Source organism: Solanum verrucosum, unplaced genomic scaffold (genome assembly GCF_900185275.1).
Source record: "Solanum verrucosum unplaced genomic scaffold, falcon-dt-bn FXZP01000015.1, whole genome shotgun sequence".
Classification (NCBI taxonomy): domain Eukaryota; kingdom Viridiplantae; phylum Streptophyta; class Magnoliopsida; order Solanales; family Solanaceae; genus Solanum; species Solanum verrucosum.
The window spans coordinates 947,941-972,657 of record NW_026020070.1 but is presented as its reverse complement, the minus strand read 5'-3'; the positions used below and the strand labels follow the sequence as shown (position 1 = coordinate 972,657).

Here is a 24,717-nt window from a genome sequence, read left to right as displayed (position 1 = left end):
TATTACAAAGTTGTCTTGAAAAAATTGATCAAAATGCAACTAGGGTAAAATTAAGAAAGCTTTATGCGAAATTTAATGGAGGATTTTGAGAAACCAAATCAGTAAAAATAACAGGAAAAAGAAACTCACCTAGACAGTACAAGAAGGAATGTCATGTGAATCCTTCCAACGACGACAAAAACACATGGATTTGGGTTCTAAAACATACCGTAGGAATTAGAACCCGTTGTATAATTTTGCGGGTGAAAACCATGCAGTATCTTTTTCTGAAAAATCAATGTGCTAATAAGGTATGGCAGTACTTTCCCATGGGGGCAGGTCTTGTGATTTTGGATTTTACGATTTGAGTAGTTTTAATTATTAGAATTAAAATTCAGCACCACTTAACTTTTTTAAAGAGTTAAATTTAACCTCAATGTATGTGTTAATTTGAGGGGTATTTTTTTAACCCAAAAATAAACCACATGGATATTTTAGACTCAGAAGGGTATTTATGAGCCTTTTCCCAAAACCAAATAGATTAGTCAATTCTAGTGAATATCTGAATATGATTGTTAGCAGAGACATAACCTACAATCTCTTGTGTCATCAAATTCCAAAGCCTGTTCAGAATTTAACTATTTAGTTTATTGTAGTAGTGTGTCAATCATACTCACGGAAATAATTTGTAATAGCTTAATTTAGTTAATAGATAATAATAATCATAAGTCCAAACCTCTACTTATTGCTTATCGATCACGTATACCTGTGTGTGTGCAGGAATAACTATCAAAAAAAAAAGTGAATGCCAGAATCAACTATTTGCTTCTAATAAAGCACCAATTGTAGAATGCAAATGATGATTAACTCCTACCAAGAACGGAATTTGAGAAGATTTCTCTTCTAAGAAAAGATGGGTCTTCGACAGGAGGAGGAAGCATCATCTGCATTTGCACAAGGAAAATGTTTTCAACGCAAAACCCTCTTTTTGTTTCAACCAAAGCTTCACTAGCAGAATGCATAAGCTCAGGCCTTACACCATACACGAAGATAAAACAGTACAGACCCCATGCCCTCCCTATCTTTCTAATTGCAATCATCAATCCTTTCTCAAAAGGGAAATCAAAACAGACATGACCTTGCACCACTATAACTCTAAAAACAGATACTAGAAGAGTTCAAACGACCTATAAAGATATGTTATCTTTCCAAAGAGATGAAATAAACAGAAATTGAAGCATCAAAGACAATTAAGACATATGTGCTGTCTCGTACAAGAAGAAAGTACAAGTGCATACTGCACCCACAAAAGTTGGTCAATGTTTCAGATGACCAATCACTGTGCTTTTCTTTTTGCATCTGTCCATTTCAAAGTAAAATTCAATTTTTGGAACTCAAAGCTTGTTGAGACAACTAGTCGTTACATAAAAGACACTAGAAGAAAACTCAAACAAAGAACAAAATTGAAAAAATACTTCAAGATTAACATGTTGCTGTAATTTAAATATAGTCAAAACTACTTAAACATTATTTTTAGACACCTAAGAAGGGCTAATACAATTTATAATTAAAATGTGTGAGGCCACATTCTCTGGAAGAAGGCAACCAGAAAATTGACAGGGCCTGGGTTCAGATTCTACGGAAGTATAAATTGATAATGAAGAGAAACCACAGAAGTACTTGCACAAACTTCCAACTTACTCACCTATCATCTTCTTCGTACCACAGTATTTTGTGCACGTTGAGCACCAATTGCTTGTTGTCCTTGAGCCCCTGCTTGTCCACTAGTCTGTTCTTCAGCCATGTTCATAGCTTGGGTCATAGCATTCATAACAATGAGTCCAAGAGGGATCAAATACATCCACTGAAATAAAAATCACAAGAAAAGAGTAAAAGATGAGTACGGGAAATATTTACAAGAAACTAATTCAATCAGACTCACATATTTAGCCCAGAAAGATCTCTCTGGAGGCTGCACTTCGTCGCCCTCTGCATTCTCTCCAACAACAGCTTCTGAAATTATAGGTGTTCTGTTCGAAAAACATTTTTATGACTGACTAGCTTTAACATTCAAAGTAAGTTCTAGCTACTTCAAGAAAAGTACTGGGACAAATTCACGGAAATAAGAAATCAGGGAGTATTTTACAAGAAAAACAGAGTTTAAAACTCAAATGAACCATGAATCATCCACAATTAATCTTGTTGATTATGTTGAAGTGAGTACGCCAATGGGGCCTCCCTCAAAATGTCAAAGAGCCCTTCAACTAGTGGAAGTGGATCATCCACCGCTAGCAATGTCAAGGGTCCTCTCAGTCTCTATTTCTCGCGAAAACCAAATGAAAAGAGAAAAGGTGGACCTATTGTTTTAGAGAGCAACAGGAAAATTTTAAGGAATCGTGTTGTATCTGCTTTTGCAAGATGGATGTATGATACAGGACTCCATTTCAATTGTGTTAATTACACGGAGTTCTGGTAGATTCATTGCGGCAATAGGCTGATATGGCCCAGGAATGAAGCCCACCCTATCACGAGGTAAAAGTTCCTTGTCTAAAAATGAGGTGGAAAAGACAAACAAGATGAACCAAAGTAGCTTGCTTTGTCTTGGAAACACAAAGTAGGAAGATGAACCAACCAAACCAGCAGATATTCCAATGGCCTTGGAAACATATTTGGAAAGCCAAAATTGCACACAAAGTAGCTTGCTTTGTCTAGTTATTGGCTAAGGAAGTAGTGCTGACACAAGATAACTTGATGAAAATGAAAAAGGGGACCCCTTTATGTTCCAGATGTTTTTGGGGAAACTGCAGAACCAGTGGTCCTATTTATACATTGCAAGGTCACAAGTCAACTGTGGAGATTATTCCTCAGACTCAAAAACATATCTTGGTCCATGACTGGGAAAATCACAAAAGCATTACATAGTGGGGAAGAAGTAGGAGTACAAGCTAAGAACAGAAACAACTGGAGAATTGTACCTATAGCTATATGGCGGACAATATGAAAGGAGAGGAACCTTAAGAGTTTTTGAGAATATGGAGAATACTATACAACAAGTCAAAATGAATTGTATTTTGACTTTATGTTTTTGGTGTAACCAGATAAACTCTAATGATATTGCCCCTATCATTGATGTCTTAGACTCATTATAAGGATAGGACAGTAGATTTTGAGGTCTTTCATAAATATGGTTTCAGTACATGGGTGTACTGTGTTACAGAAATATAAACACTTGCCTGTCAAAAAAGAAAAAAAAGACAATCAAGATTGTAGAGAATTATAAGGTTCAATGGAAAACTTATGGATGTTCCATTATGATGGATAAATGGACAGCAAAAAATGGGAAAATGGCATTAATGTTTTGGTGAATTCTCCATAGGAGTGTTCATTGAATCTTATGATGCTAGTGACTCTTCTACTGATTATAATAAAATGTTTAACTTGCTTGCGAAAACTATCTTGAAAATAAGCAAGGAAAATGTCGTACAAGTTGTGACTAATAACACAAGTGAGAATAAGAAAGCGGGTGACATGTTGAAGGAAGTGTTGATGTATATTCTCTAGACTCTTTGTGCTGCTCACTGTATCAACTTGATGTTTGGTGACATTTTCAAGAGAGCCATGCATTCTACAGGTGAACAACTTGATATTTAGTTCTCTTTTTTAATCTTCATGGTAATTTTCTATACTTATTAACTAAAAAATTGTTTTTGAACAGTTTTTGCTAAGGCTATTAAGATATATTCTTATATCAGTCAAAGGGCGCTGTTGTTGAACATGATGAGGAGATACACAGAGCAGAGAAAATTGGTAAAATCCGCCAACACAAGATTCGCAACAGCTTTTTTGACTTTGTATAGTTTTTATATGCAAAAGAAAAATTTGAAAACCTTGTTTATGTCAACTGAATGGAATGAGAGTGTCTATTCAACTGAATGGAATGAGAGTGTCTATGCAAAGGAAGCTCTTGGGAAAGAAGTTGTGAGACACATCATTGGTCCATATTTTTGGAATGACATTGTTCAAGCACATAAGTTGGTGGTCCTTTAGTTAGTGTACTTTGTTTGGTTGATGGGGAGAAAACACCACCAATGGGCTACACTTATGAGGGCATGGATAGGACCAAAGAAAGTATTGAGAAGGCATTTAATTATGATGACAGGAAATATGGGAGAGTTTTTGAGATCATTGATGCAAGATGGACGGATCAACTTCATCAATCTTTGCATGCAGCCGGACATATTTTGAACCCATGGCTCTTTTATAAAATAATGACATGAAAACTTTAGATAAAGAAGTGTGGCGGGATATCATGCATGTGTTGAGAGGATGATCCAGATCCAAATTTGCAAGACAAAATATGGGAGGAGCCTGGTGTGTACATGAAAGTTGATGGGCTACTTGGAATGGAATCAGCCCTTCGAGCAGAAACCTTAAGGTCACCAGGTGAGCATTTCAACATTTAATTGTGTTTAGAGCTTAAACTTTTAAGTTATTACTTATTAACTTTTAAAATAATTCTTCTACAGTTGAATGGTGGATGCAATATGATTATAATGTCCCAAACTAGCAACAATTTGCTATTAGAGTTCAAAGTTTAATTTGTAGCTCATCCAGTTGCGAGAGAAACTGGAGCATGTATGAACATGTGAGAAACTATATTACATTATTACTAAATTTAATACTATCTTAAGTGTCCTAAGTCACTCCTAGTAATTACCTTCAACAACTTCTGTGCACATTCATACGCAGTTTATGGATTACCTTCAAGTTCTAATTTCATTGTTGTCATTACGATACGTACTTCCCATGGAAGTTCTATTCTTGATATGCTATCTGCCTTACATAGTCGGTACATTTGTTCAGTAATAATGTCTGCTTGCTGGGGACGTACTGTTTCATGCCACAGGTCAAGGTTCACAAGTTGACAAAACCACATAGACAGATTCAGACTACCAGCTGTGAACTGGTGCGCTCCGTCTCTTCCTAGAGTAGCTGAGTCTAGTATTTTGATGTCAAATGAATATACAAATTTTTGGGTAGGTTGGGGCCCTGTCCCAACCATAGGATGGTTGTCAGACTCTTAGACGCTTTTGTAGGTAGGTGACACTTGCTATGTCAGTTGATATCAGTGGTCTAGTGGTGGCCTATATATATATATATATATATAACGATGACTTCATGGCTGAGATGACCATCTCTGTTCTTCCATTATTCCTTACTAGTCGATTGAGAGTTGCAGGTTGGTTTGCTCGGTCAGGTATGGCACTGGGTGCAGGTTTGGGGCGTGACACCCCACCGGACTAAATTGACAGATTTGGCTTTTCAATAGTCAAATCAATCAATTTTAAAGATACCAAAGTATATTTGTCTTTTCAATATAAAATCCAAGTATTTGGAAACTATAAGAAAGATACTACTCGTTGGAAATATTTTAAGATGATAATGTTTAAATTATAATGTTCCTGAGGAATCTCCTTCGAAGTTTAATAAGGTTGCCTTTCTAGAAGAAAAATAACAATCTTTCAGGAGAAATGGTGTAAAACTAACACAACCAGTAGATCATTTTTTTTATTTAAAAAGTCTCATATGATAGTACAAGTTCAGGGTGACACACAGCAAGGCTATGTTGCTCGGACTCTTCAAAAATGTCATCGGGTGCGTCGTCGATCCTTCAAAAGTAAGCAATTTTGGAGGATCCAACATGGGTGCACCAACATTTTTGGAAACTCCGAGCAACTTAGCAGTCAGGTACTTGAAGGTTCTCTCAAGGAGATTACTAGCTAATATGAACTCCCTGATTAAAATATTTATGTAAGTTGATTCGTTACATCTGATAACTTGCTTTATGCAAAAGGAGAATACAAAGTCAAAGGAAAAAGGAAATAAAAATTACAGTGACTTGCCTGGGTGCCTGCTCGGTAGATTTTAGGACTGTATGCGAGTTAAAGGACCATTTTGCAGGCTGAAACATAAGCACCAAACATAATATCAGTCATCGGATTAGCATCTTATTACATGAAATTCCTTTCCTCTCCAGCACCATAAAAATCTGAGAAGGGAAACAAAGAGATAAAAGAAAAAGTAAAAGAACATATAGGTTTCAATCAAATACAAGTTTTTAACATGTACATGCACTTGAATTGTTGGGGAAAATACAACTGCCACATGGTGAAATCATGAGGTACAACTAGCTACAAATATCGATATATGACCATTTCAAAAAAATATTAGTATATGAGGTTTACAAGAATACCCGCAAAAGAAAGGGAGTAAAAGAGATAAATGTGCAAGTTAGGGGAGGTTTGTATGTATTAAGCCTAACGTTAATGATACTTGTTTTCAAGTTATATTTGTATCCTTGGATTTGATGTACTTGAGCTGAGGGTCTCTCGGAAACAGCCTCTCTACCTCTACGAGGTAGTGGCAAGGTCTGCGTACACTCTCCCTCCCCAGACCCCACCTAGTGGGATTTCACTGGGTATGTTGTTGTTGTTGTATTTGTGATAATTGTATTTCGAAATCGTGTAGCAGCCGTACAACTCGGGGAAACTTTGTTCATCTTACGGGTTGTACGGGTTAAAAGGTGTATTTCATGATTAGTCCCTAGTTGCTGGTCATGGCTTCAAATTGGGTCGTGATAATCATGGTATTAGAGCTTATGTTTTCATAGGATTCTATGAATCATGGAGCAGACCAGCTTCAAATTGGGTCATGATAATCGTGGTATTAGAGCTTGTGTTTTCACAGGATTCTATGAATCATGGAGCAGTGCCAGGTATGGTCTCATTATACGCATATCGTGCACCAGTCTAATAAGCAGGAGGCTACAGAATATTTTAGAACCAAATCAGTTCTTTCTTTCAATAGATGCATTTAGTCCCTAGACGCTAGTCATGGCTTCAAATTGGGTCGTGATAATCGTGGTATTAGAGCTTATGTTTTCATAGGAACCTATGAATCATGGCGCAGTGCCAGGTATAGTCTCATTATGTGCATATCGTGCGCCAGACTAATAAGCAGGAGGCTATAGGATATTTTAGAACCAAATCAGTTCTTTCAATAGAAGCATGTAGAGTCACTCTGAGACACTTATATAACTTTTTATGGATATGGCAAGAACTAGGGAATGAGCTACATGTGAAAGAGGAGATGCAACCGTTGGCCCAGAGGTGGCAGCAGACGACAGGGAATCCCCACTAGAGGTCAAGACCAAGGCTGAGACGGGTCATGTCCCAGGACATGTAGGGGCCAAGGTCGAGCCCAATTTGAGCATCCAGGGCACTGGAGTTGCTTGTTGTGTAGCGGCAAGCCCAGTTGGAATGCAACAGGCCATAGAGCTATTAGATGAAATTGCTTCTGGGCAAGCTCAAAAGGAAAGTCGAGAGGTGCAGATAGGCAGACAGACAGTCTACTGGAGGATCTGGATGCTTGTGACTGAACTTTTGAAGTTAAGGATGCTTGTGACTGAACTTTTGAAGTTAAAAACTCCTCTCACCAGGTCTAAGGCAGATGAGGGCCCTCAATAGTTCCTCTTTTGAAAAGGTAAGTAATAGAGGACGCTCAGTAGTTCCTCAAGGGTATTCGAAATGCGACCAAGATCATGAGTATCAGTTCCTTTTTTTGAATTATGCATGAATGATTAAAGATCTGAAACAAAGTCTTAATATCATTAACATTTCTACAAAGATGGCAATTCACCAATTCCATCTATTCACCGCTACCGCCATCACCCACCATTATCAACAACCACCCACAACCACCATTGTTGTCAATCACTACAATCATCTATCACCTACCATTCGACACTATTTAAAATCATCATCACCAACCACCATTACCACACCACAACCAATCACTACGACAATTATCACGTCAGTCACCACTATATATCTCCAACCACCGTCATCATTCACCACGACCATTACTTCCCGCTATCACCCATCAACTGCCACCACCAACTACTACCATCAACTTCTACTACCAACCACCATTATCACTAGCTACTACCCACAACACCATCCTCAATCTACACTCACAACCACCACCGCTAGCCACTGCCACCACCACCAAACGTCATATAATGTATTTTAAATATTAGATTAATATGTATTTTATCAAACTTCATATTTTTATTTTCTAAATGAAGACAAATTTTACACATTCAGATGTTGGAAAAAAAAACAATCATAATTTTGTTTTTGATAAAGCAATCTTAATTATTAAGTACACATCTTAACATGGTTGTGGTAGAACGTTCAAACAGTAGAAAAAATAAGAGTTTCTGATGGGAAAAGAAACTTCCACAATCTGTAGATTTTCCTGCTTTTTTGCATATTTTGGTGCACAGCTGCATACAAGATATTGTAGGGCTCATTATCCACCAAATTTTGAACCATGCACCATGTATCCCGATAGGGATTTCTCGATTATCGCAAACTGTCTAGTTTCTCTATTGCATACCTCCTGTATGGGATGGTATATTTTTCCACAATAGAACACTTCACTAGTAAATAGTATTTAAAATAAGTGGAGTGAAAATCACTTTGCCTCAATCATTGGGTCTAAAACAAAAAATCAAAGTTTAGCAAATACAGAGGTTTGTTGAAAAAGAAGCTCTGATTTCCATAAAAAATCTAAAAATATTATGTTATTTTCCAAAAGAAATTACAATAGTTAGCTTTTGATAGCAGTTCTTTAGATACTAATAAATGCTATCCGAGGAGAACACGTAAATTGGGATGACTGTCCAGACTATGTACTTAAGTTACCATTCTGACAGCTTAATACTTTCAAATAGAGTAGTATCAATCTATTGCCCTATCAAAATTTCAAGCTCAAATTTGGGTACTACTGATTACACACATGTGATATGCTTCATATAAGTTGGGTTGAAAGGATGGACAGGTTGGAAGGTGGATAGGGGTCTAAGACTTATGGATCATACTTACAAACTTCAATTGACGAGGGTACTGGCATGCACCAGGGGAACCATAATTAACAGCCAGAATATTCACACCGTCCTGCAATGAACATATTAAGTCAAATTCCTGACAAGGATAAAAATGAAAGATTTGCACAATAAAGAGTACACTGTATCAACTTAATTAATTTGCATAGTAACAAAAACTCTGACCTCACATGTCTTTACTGAAATTCAAGAGACAATACTTAAACTGGACAAGGTAAACTACCTTTCTGCCTTAGAAGACAAGACAAAATTCAACGCATACTAAGTTGAAAGATAAAGGAAGAAAATCATGTTGAAAATCTGAGTTTAATTTATTTTCTTTACTATGTACAGTAGCTGCAGTACTTAACAAAATGCTGTTATCCAAGAAAAAATCATATTCTTAACCAGCTCCATCCAACAACAAAAGAAGAACGAAAGGAAAAATGAAATGGAAAACACATATTATATCAGAACCAACATAGTCAACTTAGGTAATAAGTATTGGGTTGAATATTACCATATGCATGACAAAGTGCTCCTCCAAACCATCCCGTGGAAGACACCTCTGAGGCAAAAATAGTAACAGCAATTAGATAATAAGCATGTCATTTGAAGCTTGCAGTATTCCAAGAAAATACAAGAATGATAAGTCAAAATCACAAAGTAAATTTAACTGCCTGAAACGGAAAATAAAAATATGAGTATAAAGGATGTGTCTGACAAGGGAGAGCTCCCAAGTTAGAAGAAATTCTAAGCAGTCCAGAGCTTTAATTGATAATTCTTGCCCGAGTTAGATGTTTACCCTCCTCAAAAACAGAAACTGGTGCACAGAGCCATAATATGAATGATCTAGCTATCCCTCATCTCAATTTTATTACTCTGTTTTCCTAGATGTGAACACCTTTGCGGAAAAGTTGTCAAGAAGTCTCTTGACTACTCAATGAATCATTGTAATCTATAAAAATTTACGGCTGTCTGGCCGCTCCGCCACCTCAGTCTTTAGTCCCCAGTCTCTTCATATTGATCTTTATTTTGTACCTTGGATTTGTCAATTTTTTAAAAGTTATCATCTACAATTATATAAATTTTCCTAGGGAAATATAAACTTTCAGAAGAACAACCCAAACAACGGGGCTTAAAAGGCACATATGCAAATCCAGCAGCACCAGGAAGAAGATTAAGTTCCAATATTTCTATTAAAACTCTGAGAAACTACAGCAATTAAAGTTGGGACATACATGAAACAGCTTCTTTTCAGAAAAATAAATTTTACTGGTTAAAATGCCCTTGCTAGGTAAAAGAAAACATCTCAAGAAAGTATGTATTAAATCACATGAAAGTTTCTTCCCTGAAAGAAGGTGTCCACATAAAAATGCCCTTGCTAGACAATTGCTCTGTCATTTACCACAATACTCAACTTTTTAACCCTAAGACTTCAATGTCGTAGGGAAACATAAGTACCAATCAAAAAGATTCAATGTCATTAGGCATAAAGGCATGGGCATACATCAGATCACACAAAGGCAAAGTATTCATGTCATTTCAAACTACACCTTCCTTTTTCTTTTCTTTTTTGAAATTGGAAACTTTGTGTATTTCTATCAATAATTAAGATCATTCAGTACATTGGTTGTACTTGCACCATATTTACATCAAAAGACTCATAAGAAACTGGAGCTATTCTAGTCTTCTATAGGGAGCTTAATAGATCTAGAATTTCCACAGTTTCTACTGAGTGAGACTGTCAACACCAAAAACTATGCCTTCCTTTTGAAATTTCAAATGTACAGACAATACACATCAATGCTGATACTTTTAAACACATTAGTTCCAAACTTACTGCTTTCACTGAGGAAACAACGTATTCTCTGCCAGGAAGGTTCAATACGTTGGATGGTACTCTTATTCTGTAAAAGTCATCACCTTTCAAGAGTTTCTGCATCAAATAAAATTCACAATGATAAGTCAAAAATACAACAAAGGCAGTATGATTGTACGAATGGAAAATTCAATTACTTCGAAATCCTCCTTCTCTGTTCCATTAAAAGCATTTCTGGAGAAGCGAAGCTTTGTCAGCGTTTGCATCTGTGACAGAAAGTACCAAAGATCTATTACTGGCTGGATGATGAAAAGTCAAACGTCATCCAAGACATACTCAAGTAATTGCCAAAAATCTATTGGTGACAGTAACCAAGTGTTTATAAAAGCGCAAAACAAATGAAAAGATCCATGGGAGCTGAAGTGGAAAGCGAGAAAAAAAGTTCACGCCTCTTTGAAGTGAAGTGCACAGTTTACAGGTAAAAAGAATAATGTCAACCAATTATGAATTTAGTACAAAAACAGCAAATTGCAATTAAAATAATAAAGCTCAACATCCAATAGACAATATTGCAGATATTACCTACTCCTACGAGCTGATGTTCAAAGAGGCAATCAATTCTCATCGAAATCAATGCATGGACCACAATTTGAAGCGCAAACTTCCCTTAAGAGCATGGCTCCACCCATGAAGCAATAAGCCCTCGCTTCATCGCTTTAAGCGACAAAGCAATGACTTGTAATAAAACAGACAACCAACAAAGAAGACATACTCTTAGACTCACACTCACCTTGGCTATTAGATCCTCTCTCCAACAATATTTATGAGTCCAATTATATGGAATGACTATTAAGATCACAGGTTCTATAATATTAGAATGACAATACAAAAAAACTAGAGACTATTCAACGCTTTGAAAAATTTGAATAAAAGTCAGGCTCAAAGCACCATCTTGTTAATAAATAGTGAAAAAACATTAAAAAGTGTAGAGGATTGGTTTCTGTTTAAGAAAGTGACATGATATATGGAACAACATTAAATAAAAAGGACAATTAATCTGGGGCAAAGGGAGTCCGGAGTAGTTTCTAAATATTAGCTAACCACCATCCTCAATAGTCAATAAAGTAACAACTTCCTGCAGTTTGTCTTTTCTTATTAGAAATTCTGTATAGAAATGTGATTGACTTAGACCAGAAATTTGGGACCACTTGTGCTGCTTTTTGTTAATTTCTTTGAACATAGTTATTTACCCTTTTAAAGAAGAAAAAGTTAGCATGGACCTGTGATGATAATCGGAACAATTCTCCAGTCACAATGTGCGAAACAGACAGTGTTTACTTTGGAATACAGATTTCTGGAGGAATTTTATATTTGAAGTGTAACATCTTCCCCTTTTATAAGTCAAAATACTTGCATTGGCAGCACAATGAAGCAGTGTGCACAATCATCAATCAAGTTAGTTCAACTATTCAATCACAATCTTCCTTGAAATTATGTGCTTAACATGATTGTGTCTTTTGTATTTCTGTCCTTGCATTTTGCAATTGCTAAATAGACTAAGAATTCTTGGAAAATCATGTAGAAAGTGATTTACCCCAAAACACTCTGCAATGCCTAGGAAGCATCATTACTTTGCACATACATCAACTAATGCAGTAAGTGATTTATCAGAATTTGGAGTGAAGGTGTTTAAAAAGATGAGATAGACCTAAAATCACATGGATTGAAGTTGTCACGGAAGACCTACCATCTCTTGGAACATGCAGACTTAGCGGAGGACCGGGCACAATAGAATAAAACGATCTATATAGGCAATATCAATTAGTTAGGAATATATTCTAGTCGCGTTAGCCCATTTGCTTTAGGTCCTATGCTTTCTAGGAGTTTTTCTTTACCTTATTAGAGGTTTTTATGCTAGATATAGAAAACTTCTAGGATCTTTATTGTTATTCTGTATAATGTTAGGCTTGAGATGAATTTAAATGAAGAAACATGGTAAGTGAGGATTCATAGTACCAAGGCCCGACTTTCTTGGGATTGGGGCATAATCGTTGTTGTTGTTGTAATTAAAGGTCGAACGAATGACTATTTTTATACAATTATGAGCACCAACAACATACCCAGTGAAATCCCACTAGTCTAAAGTAAACAGAAGCATATGTGCCCAGATATACATGATATACCTTAATATAGGGTAAAACGTCAGACAAGCAACTATAGCTTATCTAGTTCTCATCAGATACTTCTTGTATAATGCCCAAGTATAAGCTCATTCCCACCTAAACAAAAATGTGCACCAATAGCCATCGTTCCTTACCAACTACAACACTTGAATTAAATACTATTGCAAGGCACCCAATAATTCTGAGTAGAAACAAGTGTAACTCTTGTGCCCTGCCCATCAATATTCAAACAACACTTGTGCTTTGTAAGTGACATCTTGAAGTCATTATTGTGTACAAATATATATTTTAAAGGAGTGGTTAGTCGCATTACTGTTTTTTGCTTTTTATCAAGATAAGGTGCCACTTTACTATTCTTTTATCAGGCCGCAAATCGAAATTATGGTTCTGTGAAATAAACACACAACTTGCTGATATCAATCTGTTTTCTGCTACTTCATATTATTCAATATCTATAATAAAAATTAGTTATTAGGACAGTTACAAGAAATACTACTACTTAAAATTAGTTAATACCAATCTGTTTTCAGCAAATAAAAAATGACAGTACTAATTAATATCAATCTGTTTTCAGCAAAAAAATAAAATAGTTAAGGAGACAATCAATCATAACAATTGTTTGAAAAAACAAGTAAGTGATTAACAATCACCTGGGAACCATGAGAAGAAGATTTGAGGCGAGCAGTAAAGGTGCCGGCAGGGAAGAAGTTGGAGTCACCAAAGGCATGTTCCAGAGGGAACTGGATCTTTGAATCTGAATCAGAGACCGACCTCTTCCGGGTCGACTGAGGTGTTGCTGCGTTGACGTTGTTGGGATCGGAACGGGATCGGGATCGGATTCCACCTTCGAGACCAAACTCTTCATCGTCGATGAGAAGCTCGTCGGACTGGAAGCCACGAGACGTTGTAAGGATCAACAGCAGGAAGAAACCGGCTGCAACTACAGATTTGGTTCTCATTCTTGAAGGATTTTTCGGAGTGCGGACTAGCCGGGGTAAACACTTGAGTTCACAAGTAGTAGTAGACCAGTAGAATTGTTCCTCTGGATTCCTGGGCTAAATTAGTGTAGTAAAATGTAAAGCTTATATAAATATTTCATATCCTAAATACATGTTATTTCTTTTTCTTCTTCTTTTTTTTTCTTAAAATTACAAAAAATTCAATCAACGCTCAGATTCATTGTAACGACCCAGGGTACCCCTAGATGTAAATGGCATATAGAACCCCAAAAAAGTCCATACAAGTCACTTAGATCTCATAACATAAGAAATAAAACAATAAGAGTAAAAATAAACCAAGTCCAAAACATTTTATAAAACGAAAAGCGGAAGTCTAAACTTTTATCTCATCATAGTCTTTTAATACAATAGAATGAAATTGGGCCTAGCACATACATCATGTTCAAAGGGAAATACAAGAAATGGAACTAAACAATAAGAGTTCGTCCTCGAAGCATGAGGACTCACCAAAGCTTGGGAACCAATCAAATCACCAACTAGCTACGAAATTGAGCAACCTTAACATCAGACCCTACATTTGGGAAAAACTTAGGCAAGAGTATGCATTAATGCAAAACAATGTACCAAGTATGATAGTCATGCATAAAACATTTAAATCATGCTAAAAGGGACATTGCATTTCATGACATGCCATTGACCAAGCTAAAACATGATATAAAAGAGTTATAAAACATAAGTCATAAAATCATGGTCAATGCAAACTAACTTCATCTTTAAAACCTTTGAACTTATATGTGATACTTCTTAAAGTAGCCTCAGTTCATTATTACTTGTGGGGAATTAGCCTTAACCGACATGTAATACCATGTGAGCTATCAACATGAAATCCGGTGTCTACCCCACACTGAAAAGAGGTGTCCTACTTGCCGAAGGTAGAACCTTGAACTTCTAGCTTAAGTGGATCCACTAGCTAATTAACCTATGTGGGCACATAGTTATGGGATAAGGAGATTGCTACTAGAAACTCGACCTCTACTACGGGAGAGCTTCCATCTCACTATCAATATCCACTCGGTGCTAAGCATAAATTCTCACGGAATAGTCATTTTTTACTTGACTTCATTACTCATTAAAAGGTGCCCTTGGACAACCAATTCAAGCTACTTTCATTAAGATAGCTCCTTGTCTTTGATTCAATTAGGTGAGAAAGCATTTCGACCTAAGAATCATTTCTATGTGATAAAACATTTCACATCATGCTATTATCTGTTTTAGTGAGAGTATACTTTCACAACACAACATCATCATTGGTACTTTACTCTCAAAGCACCCTTAAAACATTGCATAGTTTTCATAAGAAAATGCAAAATTCCATAATTTACCTCTTGAGGTCAAAACCCACTTTCAATAATCAACATTTTAAAAACATGGGTTAGATATGAATTTCATCATAAATACATGTAAAGCTTGCAATAATGCTCAATTTCATAAAACTCTTCCTTGAAAGATCAAAAATCCCACATCATATCATTCATAACTTGAAAACATGAGGATTACATTGGTTCATAGGGGAAATCATCATAAAGATCATCATGTATCATCAATTCATGCATAAGAGATCATAATTCAATCATTTAAATCAACATTGAAGAGAACCCATCATAATTGAAGAAAACCCTAACTTAATTAGGGAATTCTAACTTTGAAATAGAGAAATTTGGGAACTCCATGAATGAAATGAATTCATGGATGAAAACTATCATACCTTAAGTCCAAATGCTAGCCTTCAATGGAGGAATTGGAACCTTAGCTTGAAACCCTAGGTGAATCTTTTTTCTTCTTCTTCTTCTTCAAGTTTCTAGAGAGAATATTTGGAGAGGAATTGGTTTTCTTTTGGGAATTTGGAAGAATGAAGTATATGGGGTGAATTTGGAGGTTAAAAGACTTATATAGGGGTCTTAAACACAGGCAAAACGAAATAGTATAGAAACTAATTAATTAGGAAAAGACCCAACTGTCCCTAAAAATAACTGACAACTTGTGAACCACGGACCCAGTCAACGGACTGTGGTCTGACGGCCCATCCTGGTGGACCATCATTCATGGCCAGAAAATGTGCTTTTGGGGCTTCAAACCACGAACCGTGGTCTGACCAACGGTCCGTTGGTCAGGCCATGGTTCTTGGCCCTCATACCAGTGCTAGGCAGGCCAACCACGGACCACACAACAGATAAAGAGGATGGTGATATAAATTTCTTTGATGCAGCATCTGATGACATTGTTTGTGTCAAAGGTGCCGATAAGGATGCCCATACTCTTACTATGGTTAAGTCAAATTTACCTAAATTGAAAGTCAAACTACATAACTAATACAAATAATGCAGAGGTGAAGGAGAAATAATTATATACGGATAAAGGAACGCTCGTCACTATAATGACAAAATATAAAATAGAGCAGACCTTTAATTTCAGAGTAATGATCTGATAATAAAAGAAATTAAATTATATGTATTGTGTTGCGTAATCATTTTTTAGGTTGTGTTTTCTAGATGGATAGATTTATCATGATGCATTACTGTTTATATATTTTATTTTAATTGATAAGTACTATATTTTTAGTAGATACATTTAATATGTAATTGTTGCACATAAGATGTTTGATTTGTGGTCGATACATTATTGTGTGGTAGTTAATATATATATATATATATATCAGATACATATATATATGTATCATGCCCATAAAATTGCGCATGGTATATTATTATTTATGCATCTATTTTTAAAATACTATAGTTTGTATAAAAAACAGTATACATGTACGTGTTGTCCATAACATTTATATTTGTGAAGGATACATTACACTGTAGTCATTAATATGTATAATCTACATATAATAAAATTTAAAATTTGTTGAATATGATATACATTGCGCTAAACAAATAGTGCAGTTATCTTAAAATGTTACTCGGAGGACTGTGCTTGGACTATGAAAGCATTTTGTAGGATAAACTATGATGTATTCATAGTGAGATATTTCAATGGTGTACATACATGTTCTTTGAGAGGAAGGATATTCAACACAGTTCAAGCTATGGTGGTCTTTGTTAGTGGTGTCATCCTCAAATTATCTTTTTTGACAAAAAATATCCTCCAAGTATTTGAAAGTTAACAATTTTCATCCTTCTGTTAAATATCATCAAAAAAACAAAAGAAAATCCTACAAAAACAAGAGCAGTTCACATGACTATCAACAAAAGTTTTCTTGCATAATTTCATTATTTACTATAAGAAGTTCCTAAAAAAAAAATTAAAATCTTAGATACCATTGCTTACTAAACAAAAAATATTTGGAAGGAGTGAGGATACATGATCTGCTCTTTTTCTCATTTAATAATGGAAAGAAGTTGGAGCTTAATTATTTTTACCTTTTTCAAAGCCAAACTGTATTCAATCAATATTTTTTGGGCCAATTTAATATTGAAGTGATCAAAATATTGATTACGTCTCGCGTTTGAGTTTCATTTTATATTTTTAGAAGCGGAAGTCTCCAACAAACACCGTTTCTAGCATATTCGATTGAGAAGAAACAAATTTCAACAAATAATATTTTTAATATCAAATTACATGAAATATAAATGGAAAAAAACTGTCAAATTAAAATATTTTGCATAATGTTAAATTCAATTATCGAAAAAGTTCACGGTAGTATTTTTGCATATCTAAGAATAATAATTATGAAGGGATGACTTGATTTTTTGTGGGATCTGTTAGTTTTTTGATAAATTCAAATAGAAGGATGAAAATTGTTCACTTGTAAATACTTAAAGGATGTTTTCTGCTAAGAATGATACTTTAAGGGTGTCGTTTAAGTTTGGGTATGGTTAAAGGATGATTTTGACAAAAAAAACTTTTGCTTTATCTGAATATGTGTATTCTAATTATAAATCTGGAAGAAGATACATTGTTTGCCTTGAAAGAAAATATGCAACCATGGAAGATTTAAAATTGACTAGATACCTTGTCCATAGACAATTATTATTTTGAAAAGTTAGAATGTTACATATATGCATCTATACCACTCTGATTACTACAAGCCAGAAGCATTAACAAAAACATATGAAGTTTCAATGATTTCAATATCAGATAAAAAAAATTGGTCTATGCCAAAAGAAATTTTAGAAAAGTTGATTCTTGGTTGTATTTTGATGAAACATGGGAAAGTCATTGCTTATACTTCAAGACAATTGAAAGTGCATGAAAAAACTTATTCGGCTCATTATTTGGAGTTAGTGGCAGTGGTGTTTTCTCTAAGGATTTGGAGACACAACTCGTATGGTGTTCATGTAGAGGTGTTCACCGAAAACAAAAGTTTGAAGTATGTGTTCACTCAAAAGGATTTGAATCTTTGCCAAAGGAGGTCACTTGAGTTGTTGAAGGATTATGCCATAAGTGTCCTATATCATTCCAGAAAGGGGAATGTGGTGGTGGATGCTCTTAGTCAGTTATCGATGGGTAATATTGCTCATGTTGAGGATGATAAGAAGGAGTTAGTTCACAATGTTCATAGATTGGCCTGATTGTGTGTTCGTTTGGTTGATTCTAATGAAGGTGGTGTAGTTGTTTATAATGGTTATGAATCGTCTTTTATATCGTATGTAAAAGGTAAGCAATATCTTGATCCAATTATGGTTGAATTAAAGTAGTTGGTTTCTAAAAGAGCCATTGAGGCTTTCTCCTAAGGGAGAGATAGTGTCCTTCAATATCAAGGTCGGTTATGTGTGTTGAATGTTGATGAGTTAATGAATTAGATTCTGATGGAAGCCCCTAGTTCTCGATATTCTATTCACCCGGGAGCCACCAAGATGTACCATGATTCGTGGGAAGTTATTGGTTGAATGGGATGAAGAAGGATATTGCAGAATTTATGGCTAAATGTTTGAATTGTCAATAAGTGAAAGTTGAGCATTAGAAACTGGGCAGTTATGCTCAAAACATTAGTACTCCTACATGGAAGTGTGAAGATTTGAATATGAATTTCATTACTAGTTTATTGCGCACTCGTCGACAGTTTGACTCAAATTGGGTCATAGTGGACCGAATGACAAAATCGGATGACTTTCTTCCCTTTAAAACTTCATTCTCATCGAAAGACTATGCCAAGCTTTATATTAGGGAAATGGTAAGGTTTTATGAGGTGCCTTTGTCCATTATATCTGATCGAGGTGCTTAGTTTTTACATTTGAGTTTTGAAAGTCATTTCAGAAAGGTCTTGGTAATCAAGTGAAACTTAGAACGACTTTTCGTCCTTAGACCAATGGATAAGCTGAGTGTACCATTCAGAATTTGGAGTATATGTTGAGAGCTTGTGTGATTGATTTCAAGGGTAATTGGGATGATTATTTACCTTTGATTGAGTTTACTTTTAATAATAGTTATTATTCTAGCATTGGGATGTCACCATTTGAGGCTCTTTATGGTAGGAGGTATAGGTCTCCAATCAGCTTGTTTGAAGTTGGTGAGGTCACTTTGATAGGGCTCGAGTTGGTGCATGTTTCTATCGAAAAGGTTCGAATTATTCATGAGAGGTTGAAAATGGCTCAAAGTTGACAAAAGTCCTATTTTGATGTTAGAAGAAGATAAATAGAATTTGATATTGATGATTGGGTCTACTTGAAAATTTCACCCATGAAGGGTGTGATGAGGTTTGGAAAGGAAGGGAAGCTTAGACCCTTTTATGTGGGCTCATATCAAATTTTAAGTCTTATTGACAAAGTTGCTTATGAACTTGAGTTGCCTAATGATTTAGTATCGATACATCCGGTTTTCCATGTCTCTTTGTTGAAGAAGTGTGTTAGAGATCTGATGTCCATTGTACCTTTGGAAGGTTTGGGAGTTAAAGAGAATCTTTCTTATGAAGAGGTTCTGATTGAGATTTTAGACCGGCAAGTTCGGAAGTTGAGAAATAAGAAAGTTGCTTCCATGATGGTTCTTTGGAGGAATCAAATAGTTGAAGGTGCTACTTAGGAGGCCAAAGCCGATGTAATGTACCGGTATCCTCATATCTTCCCCTCCACTCCTATCCTAGCTTGAGGTATTAGTTCCTCGTTCATTCTATTGGATTCATATGTTTTAGTCATTCTCATTTTTTCATATGCATGCATGTTCATGAAAAAATGATCTTGATGTTCTGATTTCCCTTGGAGTGATTCTCCATGATTATGTGCATTTTAATGAAATTTGTATTCATGTTGGGTTGTTATTTTCTCTCCTACTCTATTCATGATAGATTGAGTCTCATTATACGATAAATGTTCTCAAGGGGGAGATATTGTCACTACAACAAATGTGATAAATAGCTACGAAATTTTTAGCTACGGCATGAAATTTGTCACTAATTATTCACTTTTAGTGACAAAAATTAAATTTTGTGGTTAAATACATGAGGCTTATATTATTAGTGACGAAACACAAAAATTCGTGGCGAAGTTTTGTCCAATTGAGTTTCCCACCAAAAAGTAAATTGGCGCCATTTGTTGAGTACTATTAGCCACGAATTTGAAGTCACCAGTGACACATTATTTTGTCATTAATGATATTCTCAATTAGTGACAAATCATTTTTTGTCCCTAATTTAGGGAAATTTTGAATACGAAAATTTTTTGTCACAAAAAATATATTGACACATCAGTGACAAACCATGTTTGTCCTTAAAATTAGTTAAATTTTGTATACAAAAAATTTTTGTCGCAAAAAGTACATTGATATATTAGTGACAAATCATTTTTTGTCCTAAAACTAGATAAATTTTGGATACAAATTTTTTTCGTCACGAAAATATATATTGATTCATTAGTGACAAATCATTTTTTGTCCTAAAATTAGTTAGATTTTAGATATGAAAAACTTTGTCAGAAAAATATATTGACAATAGGTGACGAACTAGAATTTGTAGTTAATCATAGTAAACTTTAGCAACAAAATTTTATATTCAATTGTGACTGTAATTTTTGTCACTAATAATTCAAACAATTAGTGACAATCGTATTATTGTCTCTATTTAACCTACAATTTAGTTAAAAAAAAATTGTCACAAAAAAATATGTTCAAATGGCTACAACCTAAATTTCCAAGTGGAATAGTGCAATTATGGACTCAATGAAAAGGTATATATCAAGATCCGTTGGAACAATTGCAGCTAATAAAAGTCATATGCATATTTTTAAGTTGTATTACAATAAAATAAAAACGAAAACCATTAATTTTTATAATGCAGTAAAAAGGTTAGTGAATAGTAATACCCACAACTTATTGTTACGATAGTTTGTAGAACTCCCACAATAAGTATAGCCACAATCAATTTGTGCCATTTAGCAACTATTATAATTAACATATATACGTCATAAAAAAATAAAAAATACCTATTAAAAATAAAATTTCACCATATTTAACAAGTATCATCCCAAAGCATTATCTTTAGTCTTACAAACTAAATTAAACACAATATTCACTCCAACCATTCTAATATTTATTAAACTGCACAATCACATTGTCATAATATCTAATCCAATTATAAAATATTTTTATGATTTCCTTAAGATTACTACACACAAATGATCTTCTTGTGTCCATGGATGATATGCATTCATTAGTTGCATCACTTGTGTTACAATTCAATTCAGGATCATGACCGATGTTAAATGGTGGGATGCTAAAGGCAAGCCTTGATGAAAATTTACAAAAAATTGGACAAAGCTTCCCCTGTTTTTGGGCCTATAAAAAAAAATTCCTGTCTCAAAAATCAATAACATATCCAACCAATATCGCTAAAAAAAGCAATATTTCTTACATACTTTCTCACATGTGTCTTGTACAACATTACCCTTTTTTTACACCATCATGAAGAAATCTCACTTTTGTCATGTTTTATTTGTACCCCTCATTTGTGTATTTCTTACATACTTTCTCACATGTGTATTTGGTAAATATTACAAAGTTTGAGCATAATTTCAATTGTACAAAAACAATAGAATTGATATACTTCAAGCGTGTGGGTCGCAACTACAGGCTTTTGAAATTTCAATTTCCTTTTTGTGTTCATTTCAGATATCTTATTTCTGTTAGGTAATACGGTAGTATTACTCCATTTCCATTTTATTGGTGTATATTGCGTTAGTAAATATTCTCCTTAAAATGATATTTATTAATTTGATTTTTGAATTTAGTTATTTAAAATTAAAAATATATCAATTATATTAAAATATTTTAATTTTGTGATCTTAAATATATTATGTAAAAATTTATATTAAAAAGTTGCTATAAAAAGAAAATGTCAATCCTTTTAAAGCAGATTAAAAAGAAAAACATGTCAAATATATTGAAATAAAATAAGTGATATTTAATTTATTAATTTTATTTTAAAATTTTAAATTTAATAACTAATATTTTTATATAGCTTTCTAGCGATAAAGATAATATTGCAAAAATAATTTACTTTATGTAGATAATTGATTTTTTATGTGACCACAAAATAGGTGTGATTTAATTTGAGATATAACTATAGTAGTCAAAATAGATTTATCAATTTTTAGGTGTAAATGCATTTCTTATATGGTGAGTACTTATGACTCTTTAAATGTCAACCCTTTGTACTATTGTGCAAAATTTTACTATTTTTTCTGTTTCAATTTATGTAACACATTTAGAGTCAAAACAATTTAAGTTTGACAGATAATTTACTCATGAAATCTTCAAATAATTTAAAATGAAAATTTATATATTTGTAAACACCTTAAAAAGTATTACGAGACACAATAATTGACAATTCAAAATATTTAAAAGACATATGAAAAATTTACATTCAAAGATAGAGTTGTTTGAATTTCGAAAACTGAAATGTGTCAGAAAAATTGAAATAGAGGGAATATATTTTATGGAACAATTAACTATATAATGATTATGGATATGAAGAGGATACATGCAAGAAAAATACTCATTCTGTTCATTTTTTTTATGTCATCCTATTTTTAAATAATTGGTTCATAATACTTGTCATTTCATAAAATAAATGCATAAAGTACAAAATTCTTCCTATAAGTAGAGGAAGCAGAGAACTTTTTTTCTATTTAGGTGTATCTTACAATGGTGAATGAGAAATTAATCCAAAGGTTACCATGTTGAATCCAAAAAGGTTCATGTCACCTAGAGAATACACATACATGAAAGTAAGTATAAGTTCATGAATAAGTTCAATGGACAATCCACTTTTCAGTGGATTTATAACACAATTCAATTTATCAAATTAATAATATTTTTTTTTCATGAGTAGATATTTTTCCTATGATTCTATTTGTATTTATTATGCCGGAATGGAGTTCATGTATAAATCAACTATGTTATATGAATGGTACCATCATTTTTAGTCTAATTTAAGAGTTTTTTTAATATATACTTTTAAAATTATGTAAAAATAAATACGGAAAAATGACAAATATATCTACGAACTATTGTAAATGGTATGCAAATACCCTCCGTCATACTTTTGGTACATTGGTGCCCCTGTCGTCCAAAAACTAAAGCATATATACCCTTTATACTAACAGACATACACTTGTCATAATCTTATCCACCGACCGACATTTATTAAATATTGGATCGACGGATAAGATTGTGTCACGTGTCCCTATTTAGTCTTTTGTTAGAGTGAAGGACATATATGCTCTAGTTTTTGGATGACAGGAGCACCAATGTTCCTAAAGTATGACGGAGGGTATTTGCATACCATTTACAATAGTTTGGAGATTTATTTGTCATTTTCCCTATTTATTTTTACATAATTTTAAAAGTATTTATTAAAAAACTATTAAATTAGACTAAAAAATAAATTACTCCCATCATTTCAATTTGTTTATACTACTTTTCTTTTTATTTCGTTTATATATATATATATATATATATATATATTATTTTACTCTTTAAAGAAAATTTTGTTTATAACTTTTTAATTACAAATTATTTTAAAATTTGGTTATTTATTTTTACATAATTTAAAAGTATTTATTAAAAAACTCTTAAATTAGACTCAAAATAACTCCCATCATTTCAATTTGTTTAACTACTTTTCTTTTTATTTCGTTTTAAAAAATAATATTTCCCCCCTTTGTTAACAACTCTTTAATTTCAACTTGTCAAATGAAATGTTTAAGATCAAAAGATTAAAAATATTTTGAAATATTTGATATATTTTTAATTTCGGACCATAAATTTTAAAAGTCTTGTTTTATGTTTAAATATAATTTTTCAAATTACATTCATTTTTTTCCCCTCCGTGTAATTCCTTATTTAACCACTAGAAAACTACCACCTCCATCAAAATGTTGATATTAATAATATAAACTTATTTTTTCTTTTATTTATTATTATTATAATAATAATAATATATTTATTATTATTATTATTATATACAAAGGAAAACAAGACACGAAACCTCTGGTGGACATCTAACTCCTATATTCTTCATGAAAGTTCCAATCACTTTTTAAAAATTTAATTCAGTTTCTCAAGTTTTTATAGAAATATTTTAAAACCCTCTGTTAAATTAAAATAGAATAAACAAATTAAAATAGAAATATTGATAAAATCATCCTTAAATTAGTTTATTTGTTTATTTTGAAATGGACAAAAGAATTAATTATTCTACAGATATACCAAATATAGGCTCAAAAGTATATTATCAAAATATACCCTAGGTCAAAAACCTCTTCATCTCCTTTCTTCTCCCCAAAAGAAGTCACTGCCTCAAGAACATTCAGCTAAGACTAGCTTTCT

At 33.6% G+C, this 24,717-nt stretch overlaps 1 protein-coding gene across 1 annotated transcript; it reads right to left on the bottom strand.

The window, feature by feature from the left end:
* Positions 1-1,444: 1,444 nt before the first annotated feature.
* On the bottom strand, positions 1,445-13,954 carry LOC125823821 (uncharacterized). Its single transcript, XM_049503204.1, has 8 exons — positions 13,582-13,954; positions 10,946-11,014; positions 10,770-10,865; positions 9,447-9,494; positions 8,928-8,999; positions 5,883-5,941; positions 1,922-2,009; positions 1,445-1,843 (listed from the first exon to the last, which is right to left on the bottom strand). The coding sequence occupies exons 1-8, from the start codon at positions 13,888-13,890 to the stop codon at positions 1,688-1,690; spliced, it is 897 nt and encodes a 298-aa protein (XP_049359161.1). The 5' UTR covers positions 13,891-13,954; the 3' UTR covers positions 1,445-1,687.
* Positions 13,955-24,717: the final 10,763 nt, after the last annotated feature.

What these genes read in the sequence shown, in the direction of transcription:
- LOC125823821 (XM_049503204.1), bottom strand. Translation starts at nt 13,890, where the DNA reads ATGAGAACCAAATCTGTAGTTGCAGCCGGTTTCTTCCTGCTGTTGATC. An exon ending in AGCACTTTGTCATGCATATG is followed by an intron (nt 9,000 to 9,446) that starts GTAATATTCAAC and finishes TGTTCATTGCAG; the next exon opens with GACGGTGTGAATATTCTGGC. An exon ending in ACCCTCGTCAATTGAAGTTT is followed by an intron (nt 5,942 to 8,927) that starts GTAAGTATGATC and finishes CTTATGTTTCAG; the next exon opens with CCTGCAAAATGGTCCTTTAA.